Here is a 17,443-nt window from a genome sequence, read left to right as displayed (position 1 = left end):
ACACTACATTGTAGCACTTTCTACTAAATCTCAGGCTTAAATCTAGCATGCATCCATCAAATTGCACACTGGTTTCCTCAAACTTTACTTGTAAGCATTTCATAATGATTTAAGCACTATTTTTTTAACACATCTTTTGTACTATAACACAGCACAGGTGAGCAGACAAACTGAATGTGCTATAACACATAATAAAATAAAGCCTACACACCTGTTTTTTAGTATTATCTAATGCTTGCATTTACACAACATTAGATTTTATACAACTTTCTGTGCTTGTCGGTCAACTAAATCAAGCTTAGACGACATTAATCTACAGAAATATATCTAGGACTGTACTTACAATGCTATAAAAATAAATTCCGACTTGCCTTTGGTCAGTTCAATCAAATATTAACTACGAAATTAGGTTAATATTTCTTAATCCTTTATTTGTCATAATAAAACTTTTGATATCACAAGGATCCCAAACCTGATCTAACTGAGCTTGAAAGATTGACACTCTTTAAATATGATCCATCAAGAGATGTCTGTAAAACATATCTGCTTTGCTTCTTCCAAATTGCTGTATACAGCACTACACACTGAATAATTAAATCTGCATTGTGAAAAAGACTTCATGAATGCATTGCTATAGCAATTCACAAGATGATGGAGACTCATTAAACTTGTCTAGCCTGGTAGTGACCTTGCCCTTGGATATACAGTGGACCATGACCTTGGACATACTGACCTGCATAGCGGTTACGATCATCAGCACATTGACAAGTATTAGCCTACCAAATGTATTGTCTACAAGGTAAAGCGTATTGCAGCTATCAGATGTAAATGATAAAAGTGACCTTGACCTTGGGCATACTGTGGACTTTGCTTGACCTTGGATATACTGATAGCAGTGTGCGAAATTAATCGTGGACCAATACACAATGTCTACAGAAAATCTTGTCGGTCTATATTGATCAAAATAGCAAAAGATCGACTTGAAAGAAAAATAATCGCAGCTACTCATGACGTCACAATGCACTATTACATCAACTGTGTTATATTTTCCACATTAAATGAATAGACAGATTTTTTTTTAAAAGCCTGAAGTCGTGTTCCAAGATGTTATGGGTCTTCGCTCGTCTCAACCATCACACATATTATATCATGTCAAACATTTCTCTGTTATCACACATATTATATCATGTCAAACATTTCTCACATTATATCATGTCAACCATCACACATATTTATGTTCCCCAAACAAAGTTTGGGAACATATTGTTTTTACTCTGTTTCTTATTATTATTATTAAGGTCTTCCGTCTCCTGCGGAAGACCTTACTATTATTGTTCGCGTTCTTCTTCTTCATTATTATTATTATTATTATTATTTTCCTTGGTAGTACACGCGTTTTTCTCAGCCATTTCTCGATCGATTTTCACGAAATTTTCAGGAAAGATGTCTTTTGGTGACGAGACTTTGCTTGCAAACTTTCGTGCTTGACGTCACTTCCGGTCAGGAGTTATCTCTCTTTTAGTGACTTTTTGAAGGGCCTTGTTGTCCACACATCTCCTCCGTTGGTTTTGAAGCTAGAGTCTTGAAATTTCTACACAAGATAGAGTAAACATTTTAGAAGATTTGTGGGGGATTCGATTTTACCGGAGGCGATTTGCCTAAACGCTCGCCTGGACCTGAAAAAATGGATGCCAAAATTTTTCGCCGATTTCGGCGATTTTTGACCTTTGATCTCCAATATCTTTTTTCTTGCAAATATTTTGTTAAGACATGTAGAACAAAAGTTGTGCACATTTACGAGATCTTTTCGAAAATATCAAGATTTAGGGCCTAGCCCCTTAAATTAGGGATCTAGAAGGGCTCAAATTCTAGATCAAATATCTCAAAAATCGTTAATATTTTGGTATAAGTCAAAGAACAAAAAATGTTCATCTCAACAATCCAAATCTATTCATATAAAAATTTAGGTCATATGTTACGTAATAAGGGATTTTAAGGGCCAAAACCATAATTTTTTTACCCCTTGTATCTCGAAAACGACAAATATTTTGAAAAGCAATAAAGAACAAAAGTTGTTCAGAATGATGATCTGAACAATATGCATATTTCGTTTTTACCCTATGTGGCCCCGTTAGGGAGCTACAGTTTGGCCCCTAAAAATTACTTCTAGAAATAACTCGAGAACGGTAAAGAATTTCTAAATACTTGTTGAACAAAAAATGTTTGAAATGTCATGACCTTTCTTACGATATCAAGCAAAAGGGGCTGACCCTTTAAATTAGGGGCCCAGAAGGGTCCAAAGGTTGATGAGAATATCTCAGAAACTATTAATATTTTGTAATAAGTCATTGAAGCGGAAATGTTCATCTAAACGAGCTTGTTCTTATCAAATCCAAAAGTAGGTCATATGTTACGTAATAAGGGATTTTAAGGGCCAAAATCATAAATAATTGACGCCTCATATCTTGAAAACGACAAATATTTTGAAAAGCATTATTGAACAAAAGTTGTTCAGAATGATAATCTAAACAATATGTACATTTCCTTTTTTCCCTATGTGGCCCCGTTAGGGAGCTACAGTTTGGCCCCTAAATATTTCTTGTAGAGATAACTCGAGAACGGTAAAGAATTTCTAAATACTTGTTGAGCAAAAAATGTTTAAAATGACAAGGCCTTTCTTACGATATCAAGCAAAACGGGCTGGCCCTTTAAATTAGGGGTTCAGAAGGGTCCAAATGTTTTTGAGAATATCTCAGAAACTATTAATATTTTATAATAAGTTGTAGAAGCGGAAATGTTCATCTCAACGAGCTTGATCTTATCAAATCAAAAAGTAGGTCATATGTTACGTAATTAGAGATTTTAAGGGCCAAAATCGTAAATATTTGACGCCTCATATCTTTAAAACGACATATTTTTTGAAAAGCATTATTGAACAAAAGTTGTTCAATGTGTCATAACCTATCGATCAATATCAAAAAATGGGTCTGTGGGCCTCATGGCTCGCCTGTAGAGTCGATTTTTGTCGATATCAGTCGATTTCAAAAACTTGTAACTGGTAAATATTTTGTAAGGACATATTGAACAAAAGTTGTTCAGTTTATCGAGATCTATCGATTGATATCAAGAAATAGGCCTATGGTCCTAATGGCTCGCCTGTAGAGTCGATTTTTTGTCGCTATCGGTCGATCTCAATAACTTTTTACAGGTAAATATTTTGTAAAGACATATAGAACTAAAGTTGTTGAGTCTATAGAGGGCTAACAAATGACATCAAGAAATAGGCCCGCGGGCCTTATGGCTCGCCTGGAGAGTCGAATTTCAAACGAATTTCACCGCAACTTTGCTTCAGAAGCTTATGATATGAAAAATTGATTATATCTAAAGTGTCTTAAAGTCGGAAACTAAATTGGGACTCATTTGTCTTCTTCTTTTTTTTTTTAACTCCGAGTGCATCAACAAATCGGACGGAAGACCTACTCGTTGCTCGCAACGAGATCGTGTCTAGTTATTATTATTATTATTCTTTTTCTCCGGTACTTTTTTGTCCGGTAGTGTTCTCAGAAACTACAGAAAGGATCGATATGAAACTTTCCAGGATGATAGTATAGCGTTTGTAGATGTGCATAGTGATAGTCATTTTGTCTGCACGTGCATGCACGCGCGCGCACGTGCATTGCAATTTTGGTACAAAAAATGGAAAATCAGAATATTAAAGGAAGCGATATAAAACCTAAATAGGATGATAGTATATCATTTGTACATATGAAAAATAATAGTTATTTTGTCAGCACGCGCACGCATGCGCGTGCACACGCATTACAAAATTTGTACACTAACTTTGGAATCAGTCTAACTTTTTTGTTGTTCATTGAAATGGCTTGAAATTCATATCATAGGTAGATATTAAGACCCTTAACTGATTTGCATGGTCAAAATTACCAATTTGCACGCGCATGCACTTCATTTTGATTGGATAATACTAAAACGTTTGTAACTATCTTATTTATGAAGCGAATGAGATGATATTCACAGCATACGTAGACAATATGAGTATCTATATATTGGTGTAACAAAAAAAATGCCAACGCACACACGCATGCGCGTGCAACGGTTTTTAAATGTTCAAATTTTAAAGGACGATAACGTTTTTGTTTTTCATCAAATTCTATTGATATTAATGGTTTAGATGTGTCTTGGTACTCCTTACAAATTGCTGTGGTTAGAATTACTGCTCAGCACGTGCATGCACGTGTGCTGATTTCTGATTGGACGATTTTAAAATCGCTATAACTTCCTTATATTTGGTGGAAACGTTATGAAATTCATACTGTGGGTATATGATACAAATGCCTGTTGAACGACATCAACAAAAATTCGGAATCATACACGCGTGCGCGTGTATGCACGTGCAACACTTTCTTTCATTTCTTGGTACTGAAATGACCATATTGAACGTACTACATGTAATTAAAGGCTAAAATAAAATGATTTTTTCCTATAGATTCACAAGGACATCACTTTTTAATTGGGGGAGGTTTGGGGAACATCTGTAACGGTCCCCGTTACAATTAGAACTAGTATATCATGTCAAACATTTCTCAGTCAACCATCACACATATTATATCATGTTAAACATTTCTCACATATTATATCACACATATTATATCATGTCAAACATTTCTCACATATTATATCATGTCAAACATTTCTCACATATTATATCATGTCAAACATTTCTCACATATTATATCATGTCAAACATTTCTCACATATTATATCATGTCAAACATTTCTCAGTCAACCATCACACATATTATATCATGTTAAACATTTCTCACATATTATATCACACATATTATATCATGTCAAACATTTCTCACATATTATATCATGTCAAACATTTCTCACATATTATATCATGTCAAACACTTCTCACATATTATATCATGTCAAACACTTCTCACATATTATATCATGTCAAACATTTCTCACATATTATATCATGTCAAACATTTCTCACATATTATATCATGTCAAACATTTCTCAGCCAATCAGACTTAATGAGTGTTTTTTATAAAAGTAAAATACAATTCAAACCACATAATCAATATTTGATTAAGTTAACAAAGAAGTCTTCCTCAATAAATTAAATTTCTTAGTTTCTACTTACAGTCCACTCCACTTATATTGAAGTTGGTTATATTGAAATATCTGTTATATTGAAGTTAAAATAAATCCCCCAGTAGCAATATTTGTGTACTTCAGCATTAGTTATATTGAACTTTGGATATAATGAACAATTTAGGTCGGTCCCCTGGATTTCATTATATCCGGAGTAGACTGTATTTATCAATAATTCTGAACAAATCAAGTTCCTTAGTATTTAACACTCACGGTTTTCACTTTTTCGAGAAATTGGTAGAACTTTATACGATGATTTTGCTTAATTACCGCAAGTACAATATTAGGGATCTACAGTGACCCTTTATTCTCCTCAACCACATAAATTATCCATAATATACAGAAATCCAAGACATGAAATCGGGCTATGAAGTTTGTGTCAAGGTTACATCAGACAAACTTTTCATGTGAACAATACCTCTATCTAATCTATTAACTGAGTTTTGATCAACCTCTCCAAATAACTGCATACTGCTACCCAATGAATTCCTCTCAATGACTAAAAATATTTTTTGTTATAACGATTGTGGCTGTAATTTGAGGCTGTTGCGTTTTGGTTCCAAACCAATCTATAAAAAAGTTCATAGAAAATCTATGACATTTAATTAAGGCCAGGATTGGTGGTAAATGAAAATACTGTTATTTTTCATTTTGTAATAGATTATTATAGAATTTTGGCATGTTATGCAATGCTGCTATTGGTTAACTTGGGAGTTAATAGACTCAAATTACTAGCCAGACATTTACTAAAGCTGTCTAACGGTTTCAACAGCATGCTTTAGAAGAGACATTAGCTCATTAGATGTAAATTAAGCTGTGTCCAGACATCTGGTTACTCCGCACTAACTATTATAAGACAAGGACATTTTTAAGAAAAAAGAGCAAATTTTGGGCATATATCAGAAACCTACACCTCTCTATCAATTGTCCGTCTTGTATCCAGTAAGACATCGCTGTGTTATGTGACAAGATACAGATGCACGACCGTATTCACAACAATCAAACACATAGTTACTAGTGTCCTTGGAAACACAAATTCTAAATGAGTCATACTTCACAAATAACTTGATCAGGGGTAGACAAATAGACTTGTCCAAGGACAGGTAGACAAGCCAAATTCATTTGCCCTACCACAAAATTCACATGCCCCACATTAAATTAAGACAAATATAAAACAATTTGAAATTGTTTATCTTGTCTAATCTTATTAAAATCATTTCATTCATATCTATTTCACAGGTGCTTGTGGACAGGACTTCCAGTACCCCCACCCCTTCTTGTATTTTTTAATGTTCAATTCCTTGGGTATTTCGGGTGTATTTTTGATAAAATATTAACTTCAGAGTGTATCTATTTCAATGCAATACACATATCTCACATAGAAACTGTTTTTAACAAGAGATGTTTGTAAAACACATATGCCCCCCCCCCCCCCCCCCCCCCCCCCATGTGCAAAATTGAAAAGGTTTATACACACACATCATTTAATTGATAGTAGTATATTGAGCAGACAATATCTTCCAATGTCAAAAGTGGATAGACCATGTGATCTAAAAATCAATAGGGTCATCTACTCCTTATGGTGTACCAGTGTACCAAGTTTGGTCTCAATCAAGCAAACAATTCTTGAAATATAGTATATTCCTATGTCCAGTTTGAACCTTGACCATAAAATCATAGGGGTCATCTTCTCCTGAAGATGTACCAGTGTACCAAGTTTGATGTGTCAAGCAAAGGGTTCTCAAGATATTGAGCAGACAGTATATTCCTGTCCAGTTTGACCCTTGACCATGTGACCTCAAAATCAATAGGAGTTATCTTCTCCTGAAGATGTACCAGCGTATAAAGTTTGATATCTCTCAAGCAAAGGGTTCTCAAGATATTGAGCAGACAGTTTATTCCTATGTCCAGACCCTTGACCTTTGATCCTTTGACCTGAAAAACAACAGGGGTCCTCTTCTACTCATAACCAACCCATATATGAAATATCATTACAATCAAGTAATGGTTCTCAAGATATTGAGCGAACAACATGTGGTCTTCCGACTGACTGACAGGTGCAAACCAATATGCCCCTCTTCTCTGAAGCGAATTTGGCTTTTCTACCTGTCCTTGGACAAGTCTATTTGTCTACCCCTGATCAAGTTATTTGTGAAGTATGACTCATTTAGAATTTGTGTTTCCAAGGTGTGCAACTCAGCCAGCGACATTTGCAATCTGCACCTCTTTGAGAAATCCTATCGAAAAAACACCAATAATGCACCTACCAACTGAAAAGCAGTCATTCTTAATCTACTGATGATTTGTGGATTCAATGCATTGCTATTTGGTGCACAATAATTACTTCACACTGCTCAATTTATCATTTTAACCTTGCCACTTCTCAATTTTGACTATAATGAATGGAAGTTGTGATGCTGGGATATTTCTTTTGCAACAAACTATTTCTTGAAAGAGAAAACCGGAGACAAGGTCTACAGAATACCATTAGCTTCATGAAAAGTGAAGAGAATACCGATAATAGTAATCAAGTAAAGGCATTGAACCTGGCCAAAAAGATATCAAACATCTACTACGTGACAGACATGAAGACCCCCTTGATATTGGACACTTACCACACGACGGACATGATGAGATAACACTTACCACAAGACAGACATGATGAGATAACACTTACCACATGATGGACATGATCAGATTACACTTGCCACACGAGAGACATGATGAGATAACACTTACCACACGAGAGACATGATGAGATAACACTTACCACACGACAGACATGATGAGATTACACTTACCACACGACAGACATGATGAGATAACACTTACCACACGACAGACATGATGAGATTACACTTACCACACGATGGACATGAGATTACACTTACCACACGATGGACATGATGAGATTACACTTACCACACGATGGACATGATGAGATAACACTTACCACAAGACAGACATGATGAGATAACACTTACCACACGATGGACATGATGAGATTAATACTTACCACATGACAGACATGATGAGATAACACTTACCACACGACATACATGATGAGATTACACTTACCACACGAGAGACATGAGATAACACTTACCACACGAGAGACATGATGAGATAACACTTACCACATGACAGACATGATGAGATTACACTTACCACACGAGAGACATGATGAGAGAACACTTACCACACGAGAGACATGATGAGATAACACTTACCACACGAGAGACATGATGAGATAACACTTACCACATGATGGACATGATGAGATTACACTTACCACAAGACAGACATGATGAGATTACACTTACCACATGATGGACATGATGAGATAACACTTGCCACACGAGAGACATGATGAGATAACACTTACCACATGATGGACATGATGAGATTACACTTACCACATGATGGACATGATGAGATTACACTTACCACACGAGAGACATGATGAGATAACACTTACCACATGATGGACATGATGAGATAACACTTACCACATGACAGACATGATGAGATAACACTTACCACACGAGAGACATGATGAGATTACACTTACCACACGATGGACATGAGATAACACTTACCACACGATAGACATGATGACCCTGCTTTTGAGATAACACTTACCACGGGACAGACATGAAGACCCTGCTTCAGATCCCTGCGATTCACACTTGTGTAGGCGCTCTCTAGATGCTGACTGTGAAAAAAACCCAAATAAATTTATTACAATGACTTCTTTTCCTTTTGTGGATATCAACACTATGCATCTTACAATTTCTGAAGTACATCAGAACATGAATTAATTTGGTAAATGCAGACACTGACCCTTTGCTATGATTTGAAGAAGTAAGAACTATGTACGCTGACTCTGCATTCCCACCTACATTTTCAACTCATATTTTAAAAAGTTTTGCAATTTTGCTAATAATATGTTTTTAAAATGCAAAGTAGAATCCATTAGTAATTGATTTTTAACTTTAACACCAGTGTCAATTAATTAATTGCTCTTAATTTCAACTCCTTTTGATTAGGGGGTAGAAGAAAAAAAAAGAAAAATCCTTGAAATTGGGCTTTAAAATGGCATATATTTTAAAACGCTTATTGATATTTGTATGCATCACTTTTGACACTTTTTCTAGATCATTAGAGAAAGGTACATCACATGACTGTATTTGCATGTTTGACATTAAAAGTTTTATATTTTATAACTTTCGAGTTTCACTATTCATGTTGGTCTGTATTTTGCTTATTTTGTGTTAACAACACCAAAATTATCTCACATTCAACACTGCAATTAAAAATGGTCTAAATGGCCAGCATCATTTGGGCCATCTGTTTATATTTAAGACTTCCTGAGGTATTCCGAAGTTCTCCTACACACAACCAAAGTTCTGTCCAATTCTGTTTTACATTCGCTACTTAAGAGTCTGCTTTTTTGTCAGTAATGTCATTTGATCCATCTTTTTCTACACTAAACAGACTCTCTAGCGGAATAGTTGACATCTTTTTTCATCACCATTGGCAAAGGTTGGTAAAATCACCATAGTTTTTGTCCTCCTACACCAAAACTTCTTAAAACAAAAATTTAATACAGCACCCAACTCTTGGAAACTATATACAATAAGCACCGTTGATTTATTTTTTCAATGAATGCTCTATTACGTGCAGTAGATGTCAGAATGACAGCTGTACTAACAGACATGACAGTGAGGTGACATTAATTAGTTGACACATTTTACCTACAGACAGACAGACAGATTTCCAGTCATAAAGTCCTCTGCATTTCACTTGCAAAGTGTATGAAAATGCTGATCTTGAATACTATATATTCAGATTAACTTGCTCCACATGAAAATTACCTGAGACTGATTAGATGAATTCAGGCCATTGGCAGTGGACTCGGGCATCAGCATGTGCGGGTCAGGGGAGGGGGACTCTTCAAACGCCTTTCCCGACCTCTTCAGCTGTTTCAGTTTCTGGGTTCCATTCTGCCAAAAAAACAAACCCAACAATCTTCAGGTTTTGTTAACTTTTTCACTGTCAGTTCTCATATACTGCGCAATGCAATTCAATAATGCTCAGCAACTCTCATAAACAATTCAAGATCATTGTTACTACTTCCTCAATCTCAGATCAATTTCAACAGAATAGCTGTCAGCATTTATATGTATTTATAAATATAAATACCTGACTGACCAACAAGTTTGGCTCTTCTGAAATACTGACATCTGATTGGACAATCTCAGGAGCATTGTCACCTTGATCTTGAACATCTTTATCTATAATTTATGATCCAATAAAACTAAGAATTTCATAACAAGCCATAAAACTTCTCTGCTGATTACAGTGATATTTAGATGAAAAATATATAGAAGCATAAACAATACATAATATTTTCCAAATAATCTTTGTTAAGCATTAATGGACATACATGAAATATAAAACTTCCTGAGAAGCAATTATCTGTGCCTTCGAAATGATTCAAACCATGCAAGATCTCATAATACTGCAGGCTTTTATGATTCCGTGGAAAACTAGAATCTCGTTACCACCATAACACACAGCCATATATCTCAGCTTAGAATATGTCAGATCTGGGACGTAACATATAAAAGAAAAGAAAATCGCCTACAACACTAGCATAGGGCACGCTAATTGAAATTTTATTTTCATAAATCTAAAATCTATTTCTTTGTCTAATACATGTATTCTATGCTATTTTTAAAATAACAATCTATAGCATTTTATATTTTACTATGAAAAAATTGTATTTCTGCCCTGGCCACTGTGGAAGGAATAAACTTAATTCTACACTACATAAGCATGCTCACACATTGATTTACAAATTGTAGCCCAGTCATTCTAGAGAAGATTTAAAGCAATTTTCCTATACATTTCTTTGATAAACCTAATGGTGACCCCATCCTGACCCCAGGGTTCATAGTTAGAAGCTTTCAGGAAATTTTTGGCTTTTATGGTAGAAGGATTCTGTAGAAGAAATCTTTTAAAAAGTCATTCTATTTGCACTATTTTTTATTATCTCCCCTTGGCATGGATTGTGATACTCCACATCAACAAAATTGAACCCATGTTTCTTAATGAAAAGTAAAAAATGAAAAAAGTTTACAGACAGTTGACAAACAAACAATGGACCAAGTTTGATCAGGTGAACTAATAACTAGCACTGTCCATAAAGGAGTAATAGCTGCAATACCATACTGCATTTATCTGAATTGAGACATAAATTTAATAATTTTCTTCCAGTGTCTTTTCAAATGGTCAAGGTGGCATATGACTGGCCAGTTAGATTCTGGACCAGTGCTGAGACATACTCCATGTGTAGACCTACCTGCAGAGGTGATGGTGGCGTCCGATTGGTCGGACCCAGGGCTTGTGTCCTGTTCATCCTCCTCGATCTCAGACTGTTTACACAGGACTGCCCCTTTGATGCCAATGCCCCGCGAATCTTGTGGCTGAAGAAGTGATTCAGTGGCCATCGTCATATGGAGATCCTACAACAAAAAGTAGAACACATTTATGCATTAGCATCACAGTTCATGTAACCATGCATTAAAGCTGCTTCATCTCCTCTGGACTTCAATGAAAACAACTATCACACTGGAGTGACAGGATTGCCTTTAACAACAGCAAAGTTTTTGAAAGCCAAGGACTATAAAATCTAGCAATTTTTAGAAGGTAATTCAAAACAGGTACTTGTCGACAATGTAATATACAATTAATACATTACAAGATACCAAGGACAAACAAAATGCTTTGGATGTAGCCCATTTTATTTCAGTTCAAGACAATTAATCTGGGTATTTCCCCAATGTAGTCCAAATGTACGTGTCTGTGAAAAAACTAAAGCAGTTTTGATATGATCGAAATTTGAATACATGTTACTCTTACAAGAAGATAATTATGGTTATAATCTGCAGATTGTAAAGTCTCCAAAAAGAACAACAGCCTTTCTGATCAAGGTCAGAGGTCAAGGTCATTAGAATGAAAGATTAAAGATTATGGTCATAATTACCTACACATCAATGTTGAAGTTATACCAGTTTATATAACCATGGTCAGGCATCAATCACTAGTTGCTTGGCCTTCATACAAGTTTGTTGTGCATGTCAGTGTTTTGATCATCATTATTGAAAATCCAATGTCTATATCAGTCCACGTTCTGATGTAATACTACTTTTTAATTTTCATCACCACGGCCATAGATTATGGTCATTGGATCAACTTGACCTTGATACTAGTTTATAGGCTCCATCATCCATTCATCATTGTTAATGACACCATGTCTTTATCACTACAGGTTCTGTAGATGTACAAGTTTTATGATCAAGGTCAAAGGCCAAGGTCACATAAGTTATTTGCCCTTGATACTCATTTGTAGGCCTCAGCATCCAATCATCATTGTGGAAAATTCTTTGTCTCTATCAGTCCAGCTTCTAAAGTTATACAAGTTTATATGTTCAAGGTCAGAGGTCAAGGTCACTGGAGCTAGGTGACTTTGATATAAGTTTTTAATTGACATCATCTCTTTAATTTAAAAGATACATGCATGGTTCCATCATATTCTAAAAATTGTCTAGGTTAACTAATTTCTAAAGTAGGTAAAACTTTAAGGTCAAGGTCACAAGGCTGACACCTTTGGTGCCAAAAACAATGACTTGGTATCCAAAGAAATGTCTTGTCACAACGAATACACATGAGATATGAGAACCCTATCACTCACCATTCAAAAGTTAAGAGCAGGGTTAAAGTGTCTGACAGACAGACAAATGGAAAGGGTAAAAAGAATATGGCCTCCATTCTTTGAAGGGGGGAGGTAAAATAAAAAATAAAAAACCTCTTCCACAAGTTGAACCTTTGTGTAGTCCAAAAATTCTGGTTGCATACATTATAGCTTAAAATATAATCACAGGGTTTGATCATGCCAATGCAAAATATCAAACCTCTTAAGAAAATGAACAGAGGTTATCACAGATTGAAATAAATCTTCCTGCTTCTCAAATTCCCCCTCCCCCAATCTCAATACCTAAGACAGGTTCTTTGTGAATATGCAGTCAGCCTAACTGTTAACATACAATTTTTTTTTCCAATTACACCCACGCAACTGTGTCAAACCGCTGAGCTCTACAGGAAACCCTCGACCACAATCACTTACATGGAGAGGAAGTCCTAGACTACACAGTCATTTGGCATTACACTATCTATCCCAATCAACTCTAATTATACACGAGAGCTTTGATCACAATATCCATAAATAATATCCATCACTGATTTCCTCCACGTTATATTTTGACCTTGTTACCCAATTTAACATTTACTGATGTAGAGACACTGGTCTTAGATCTGTATATTTTTCTCATTGTATAAAAGTATTATATTTTTCTCATTGTATAAAAGTATTAAAGCTCTCAACTGAGAGCCAAAATAAATGAAAATGACCTCTCTTTACACAATCTCAGAATGTAACTGCTGTCTCCTAAACATCCCCCAGAACAGAAATATTAGGATCATTGGTTGTGCATGCACGAAACTAAGAGTATGGATAGCTTCTGACAAAAATTTTAAATCCTCCCCTGTTGCTATGGCAGCATGTTTAATTGGGAGAGATGAATAAACAAGATGCTGTCAACTTGTGTGTTTTAAATATCCGTAATGACTGCACATGCCAGCTAATCACAAACGTAAGAAAATGATCAAGTGTTTACGTGTCCCGGAGCACTCAGCAGTTGAAGTTTTCCGCAATTGTTTCACTCACCTCCAGAAAACATCCTAGAATTACACGAAAATGCCATAAAAATAAGCAGACCAATCTAATCCCTCAAAGAACTCTAGACAAAATGTATGGATACTTCCTCATAGCAGAAAAGTTAAGTCATCGATGGAAATACAACAGGACTTGCAGCATCTGTACTGTTTTTATGCACCAACCTACTTCAAATACCCGGTTTTTTCGAGCAGTTCAGTATACAGTCGTCAATATATTATTTCACAATCATTTCATACAGTAATACAATACCGGTGGGTTACATTGCTCCAGTGATTAAGAAACTATACATGAATGTATAAAATACCTGGGCCTCACACACAAGACCGGCTACATAAATGTATAAAATACCTGGGCCTCATACACAAGAACAGTTACATAAATGTATAAAATACCTGGGCCTCATACACAAGATCTGTGGGTTACACTGCTCCAGTGATTAAGAAACTATACATGAATGTATAAAATACCTGGGCCTCATACACAAGATCTGTGGGTTACACTGTTCCAGTGATTAAGAAACTATACATGAATGTATAAAATACCTGGGCCTCATACACAAGATCTGCAGGCTGTGTATTCAAAAGTGTTTCTAATGTAAGGATACATTTATGTAACAGCAATAAAGTTATCCATGAAAATTTCTAGGAAACATCAATTTTACGTTTTTCACCTGCATTTGACCACAATCACTTCAACACTTTCCCTAATAAGTCACTACACATGGCTATAACAAATATTGGATTTGCTCTATGGCTATACAAAATATATTCTGTTTTACAGCCAGTAAATTTTTCTAAAGGAGTTTAAAAAAATACACACAATTTTCATACACTTGGGGAAAAAAAATCTATTTTGTAACTGTCCAGTCACAAAAGCAAACAAAAGATTTAGAATACCACTGTTGATGCAAACCAAAATTCCAAATGGAAAGATTGGCCAAAGATTTAAGCCTACTGTATTTTACCAAGGTCATGACCATCGACTTCTTTCAAAATTTTCATTTTATCTTATTGGGTAATACATGTAGATTGAAATTGGTAAACTTAGACAAATATTCAATAGATACTCTTGAAATTTTGCCTAATGAGAGTGTTAAGTGAAGAATCTTCATCAGGCCACTGAAGCTAATTAAAAGTGAATATTGCTGGAGGCATGAATTTGTCAATTTCAGAAGGCACATTATTCTTTATGAACCTTTGAAAACTTATAATAGATGTTGAGTGATGAGCATTTTGGTTGTACATGTGTATCAATATAAGCCAAACTAATGATTGGTTTGAATTAATTAATCTATTGCAAATTTTCATTTCCTGATCTTTTTGGCTTTGCTTTTAGATTTTTAAGATCTATACCTCAATTCAACTGGAGGGTATGAGCACTGTCCTCCATGCTGTGTCATTTTACAAATGTTTCCAAAAACTTTTCTTTCAATTATGTCAAAAAATGGCTGCAATGTAAAGTTGTTTTCAGTCACTTTGATTTGAAATCGATGACATACCCAATGATGACAATCAATTTACAGTATTAATTTTGGCTATAACGACATACAATGACCTGAATTAGAGATATGCTAAAATTCATTTCATTGGACAATAGAATTATATCATTACAACTGTTATTTCTGACAGCTGTTTTGTATTTGAAAAGTTTAATACATAGTAAAGTGATCGTTGAATTACGATTTAATAGTCGACAGTATCAGAATGAAAATTTCAGCTGTATCTTGGGTCTGTGGTGGAAATTTTGGATACCGAAAATATCTCTCTATATACACCATTAAAGGACATGCATGACTTTTCTCTATAATAAAATTTTTCGTGACATTTCGGGTAAAATTCACCTGCATCCATCTCGTCTCTACAAAAAAATCAAGGTATATTACCAGGGTTTTTTTTTTTTTTAAAGTAGCATAATTTGATAGTTTGTGGTTGTGGCAAGTATAATTGTAAAATCAGCTATTATGTATCAAAAAAGGTTGTATATTTGGACATTACTAAGATCGAACCTTCTACCCTTGCATTACTTCATAGGTGATCGAACCACTGAGCTGATCATGTTGATATATGAAGTATGGTAATAGTACTATACTATAAAATTTAAACCCATTCCAGAAATCATTCAAGAACTCTTCATACAGAGGAGATGAAAACGATTTTAGAAAAAAACGTTGTGTATTCATGTACGACCTTATAAAGAGTTTTCTATCAAATAATTCTACATAAAAAATTTAATGTCAGATTTTTTATACCTTTTTCCATTACTTCACCTTTTTTTCTTTACATAATGTAAATAAATGATATCTATTAAAAAATTCATAAATTTCATTTTACACACACCATTAAAAGTAATCAAATTGAGAAATATACGGTTGCTGTGTCTACTTCAGTCTGAACAGCTGATCTCTACAGAGAACGAATTTACCAACACACTTGTATAAAATGGTGATCAAACCGTGACTGAAACATCTATATATATATTTTAACAAGAAATACAATGAACCATTGCTGTAAGTTAAATTAATCAGCTGTCTGCTGAAATTCTCTTTTTATTGATCTTACTATAACATTGTCATTGAATATACCTACAAAATCTATTGTTGCACACAGACATTAATCATGCATCCTGAAACAATCCCCTTTAAAGCATTCCATTAAAAGCAACTCGTTAAATTCAAATCTACTGGGAAATACTTCATGCAAAGTTATACTTTTTTCTCAAGCAATGAAAAATCCCAAATGATTTGGTACAATTATTCAGACTACTTATACTTTATATTTTATTTTGACTTTGCTTCGGCCCCAGTTTCACAACCCCCGCCCTACCTGGTCTGATATTAGTCCAATACTACAATCACCTATCTATAAAGTGAATTCCTACAACAGCAGCAGCAGCCTCACCACGGACTAGCAGAGACTGGGAGTCGCATTGATTACAGGTACATTTATACACTCGGGTCTGGAGAGACAGTTCTAGCAAACCAATATATTGGGCCTCACAGTACTCAACAGACTTCACACTTTACTGGATTAAACTGTTTCCTTAGTATCTATGGATCTCTCTCTCTCTCTCTGTGTCTCTCTCTTTCCCTCTCTCTATCATGACTTTGAAAGGTTTCATTTTAAATATTTTTCAGAGCAAATTTTTATTAAAAACCATCCACCAGATTGGTATCCAGGGGTACTGGCTGCGCAGGGCATACAGTAGAAGTTATATAAACACATCCTGGTCACACTGGACTAAGAGGAAGTAAGACTCCACTGTGATTTATATTACAAGTCTTCATTGTTCTTGGTCTTCAGTACTTAACATTAAGCAAGTCAAGAAGAGCGCAGTTGAGCCTTAGTCACTTGAGAACCAGACAACTACTTGAGAAATAAACCCTTCTGATCAAACCAAGATACCATTTTAATGTACCAATGAATCTTAAAATTAATAAGAACAATTCATCATAATTT

General features: G+C 35.0%; 1 protein-coding gene across 10 annotated transcripts in view; it reads right to left on the bottom strand.

Annotated features, from left to right (window-relative positions):
* The window catches only part of LOC125683608 (cAMP-regulated phosphoprotein 21-like), a 62,757-nt gene that overhangs the window by 22,545 nt on the left and 22,769 nt on the right, over nucleotides 1-17,443 (bottom strand). For 7 of the 10 annotated variants that reach the window (XM_048924946.2, XM_048924941.2, XM_048924952.2 and 4 more), the window contains 4 exons: nucleotides 11,553-11,715; nucleotides 10,391-10,482; nucleotides 10,063-10,191; nucleotides 8,828-8,900 (listed from right to left, as the gene is read on the bottom strand). In XM_048924946.2, coding sequence (XP_048780903.2) covers nucleotides 8,828-8,900; nucleotides 10,063-10,191; nucleotides 10,391-10,482; nucleotides 11,553-11,706 — 448 coding nt within the window. In that variant the 5' untranslated portion in view covers nucleotides 11,707-11,715. Of the gene's footprint in view, nucleotides 1-8,827; nucleotides 8,901-10,062; nucleotides 10,192-10,390; nucleotides 10,483-11,552; nucleotides 11,716-16,810; nucleotides 16,870-17,443 lie in introns of those variants that run through there. The other 3 variants (XM_048924942.2, XM_056142736.1, XM_048924950.2) reach the window with 2 other exon arrangements.

The sequence above is a fragment of the Ostrea edulis genome, chromosome 6 (assembly GCF_947568905.1).
Source record: "Ostrea edulis chromosome 6, xbOstEdul1.1, whole genome shotgun sequence".
Taxonomy (NCBI): Eukaryota; Metazoa; Mollusca; class Bivalvia; order Ostreida; family Ostreidae; genus Ostrea; species Ostrea edulis.
The sequence above is the reverse complement of the archived record's forward strand: the minus strand, read 5'-3'. Positions and strand labels throughout refer to the sequence as shown.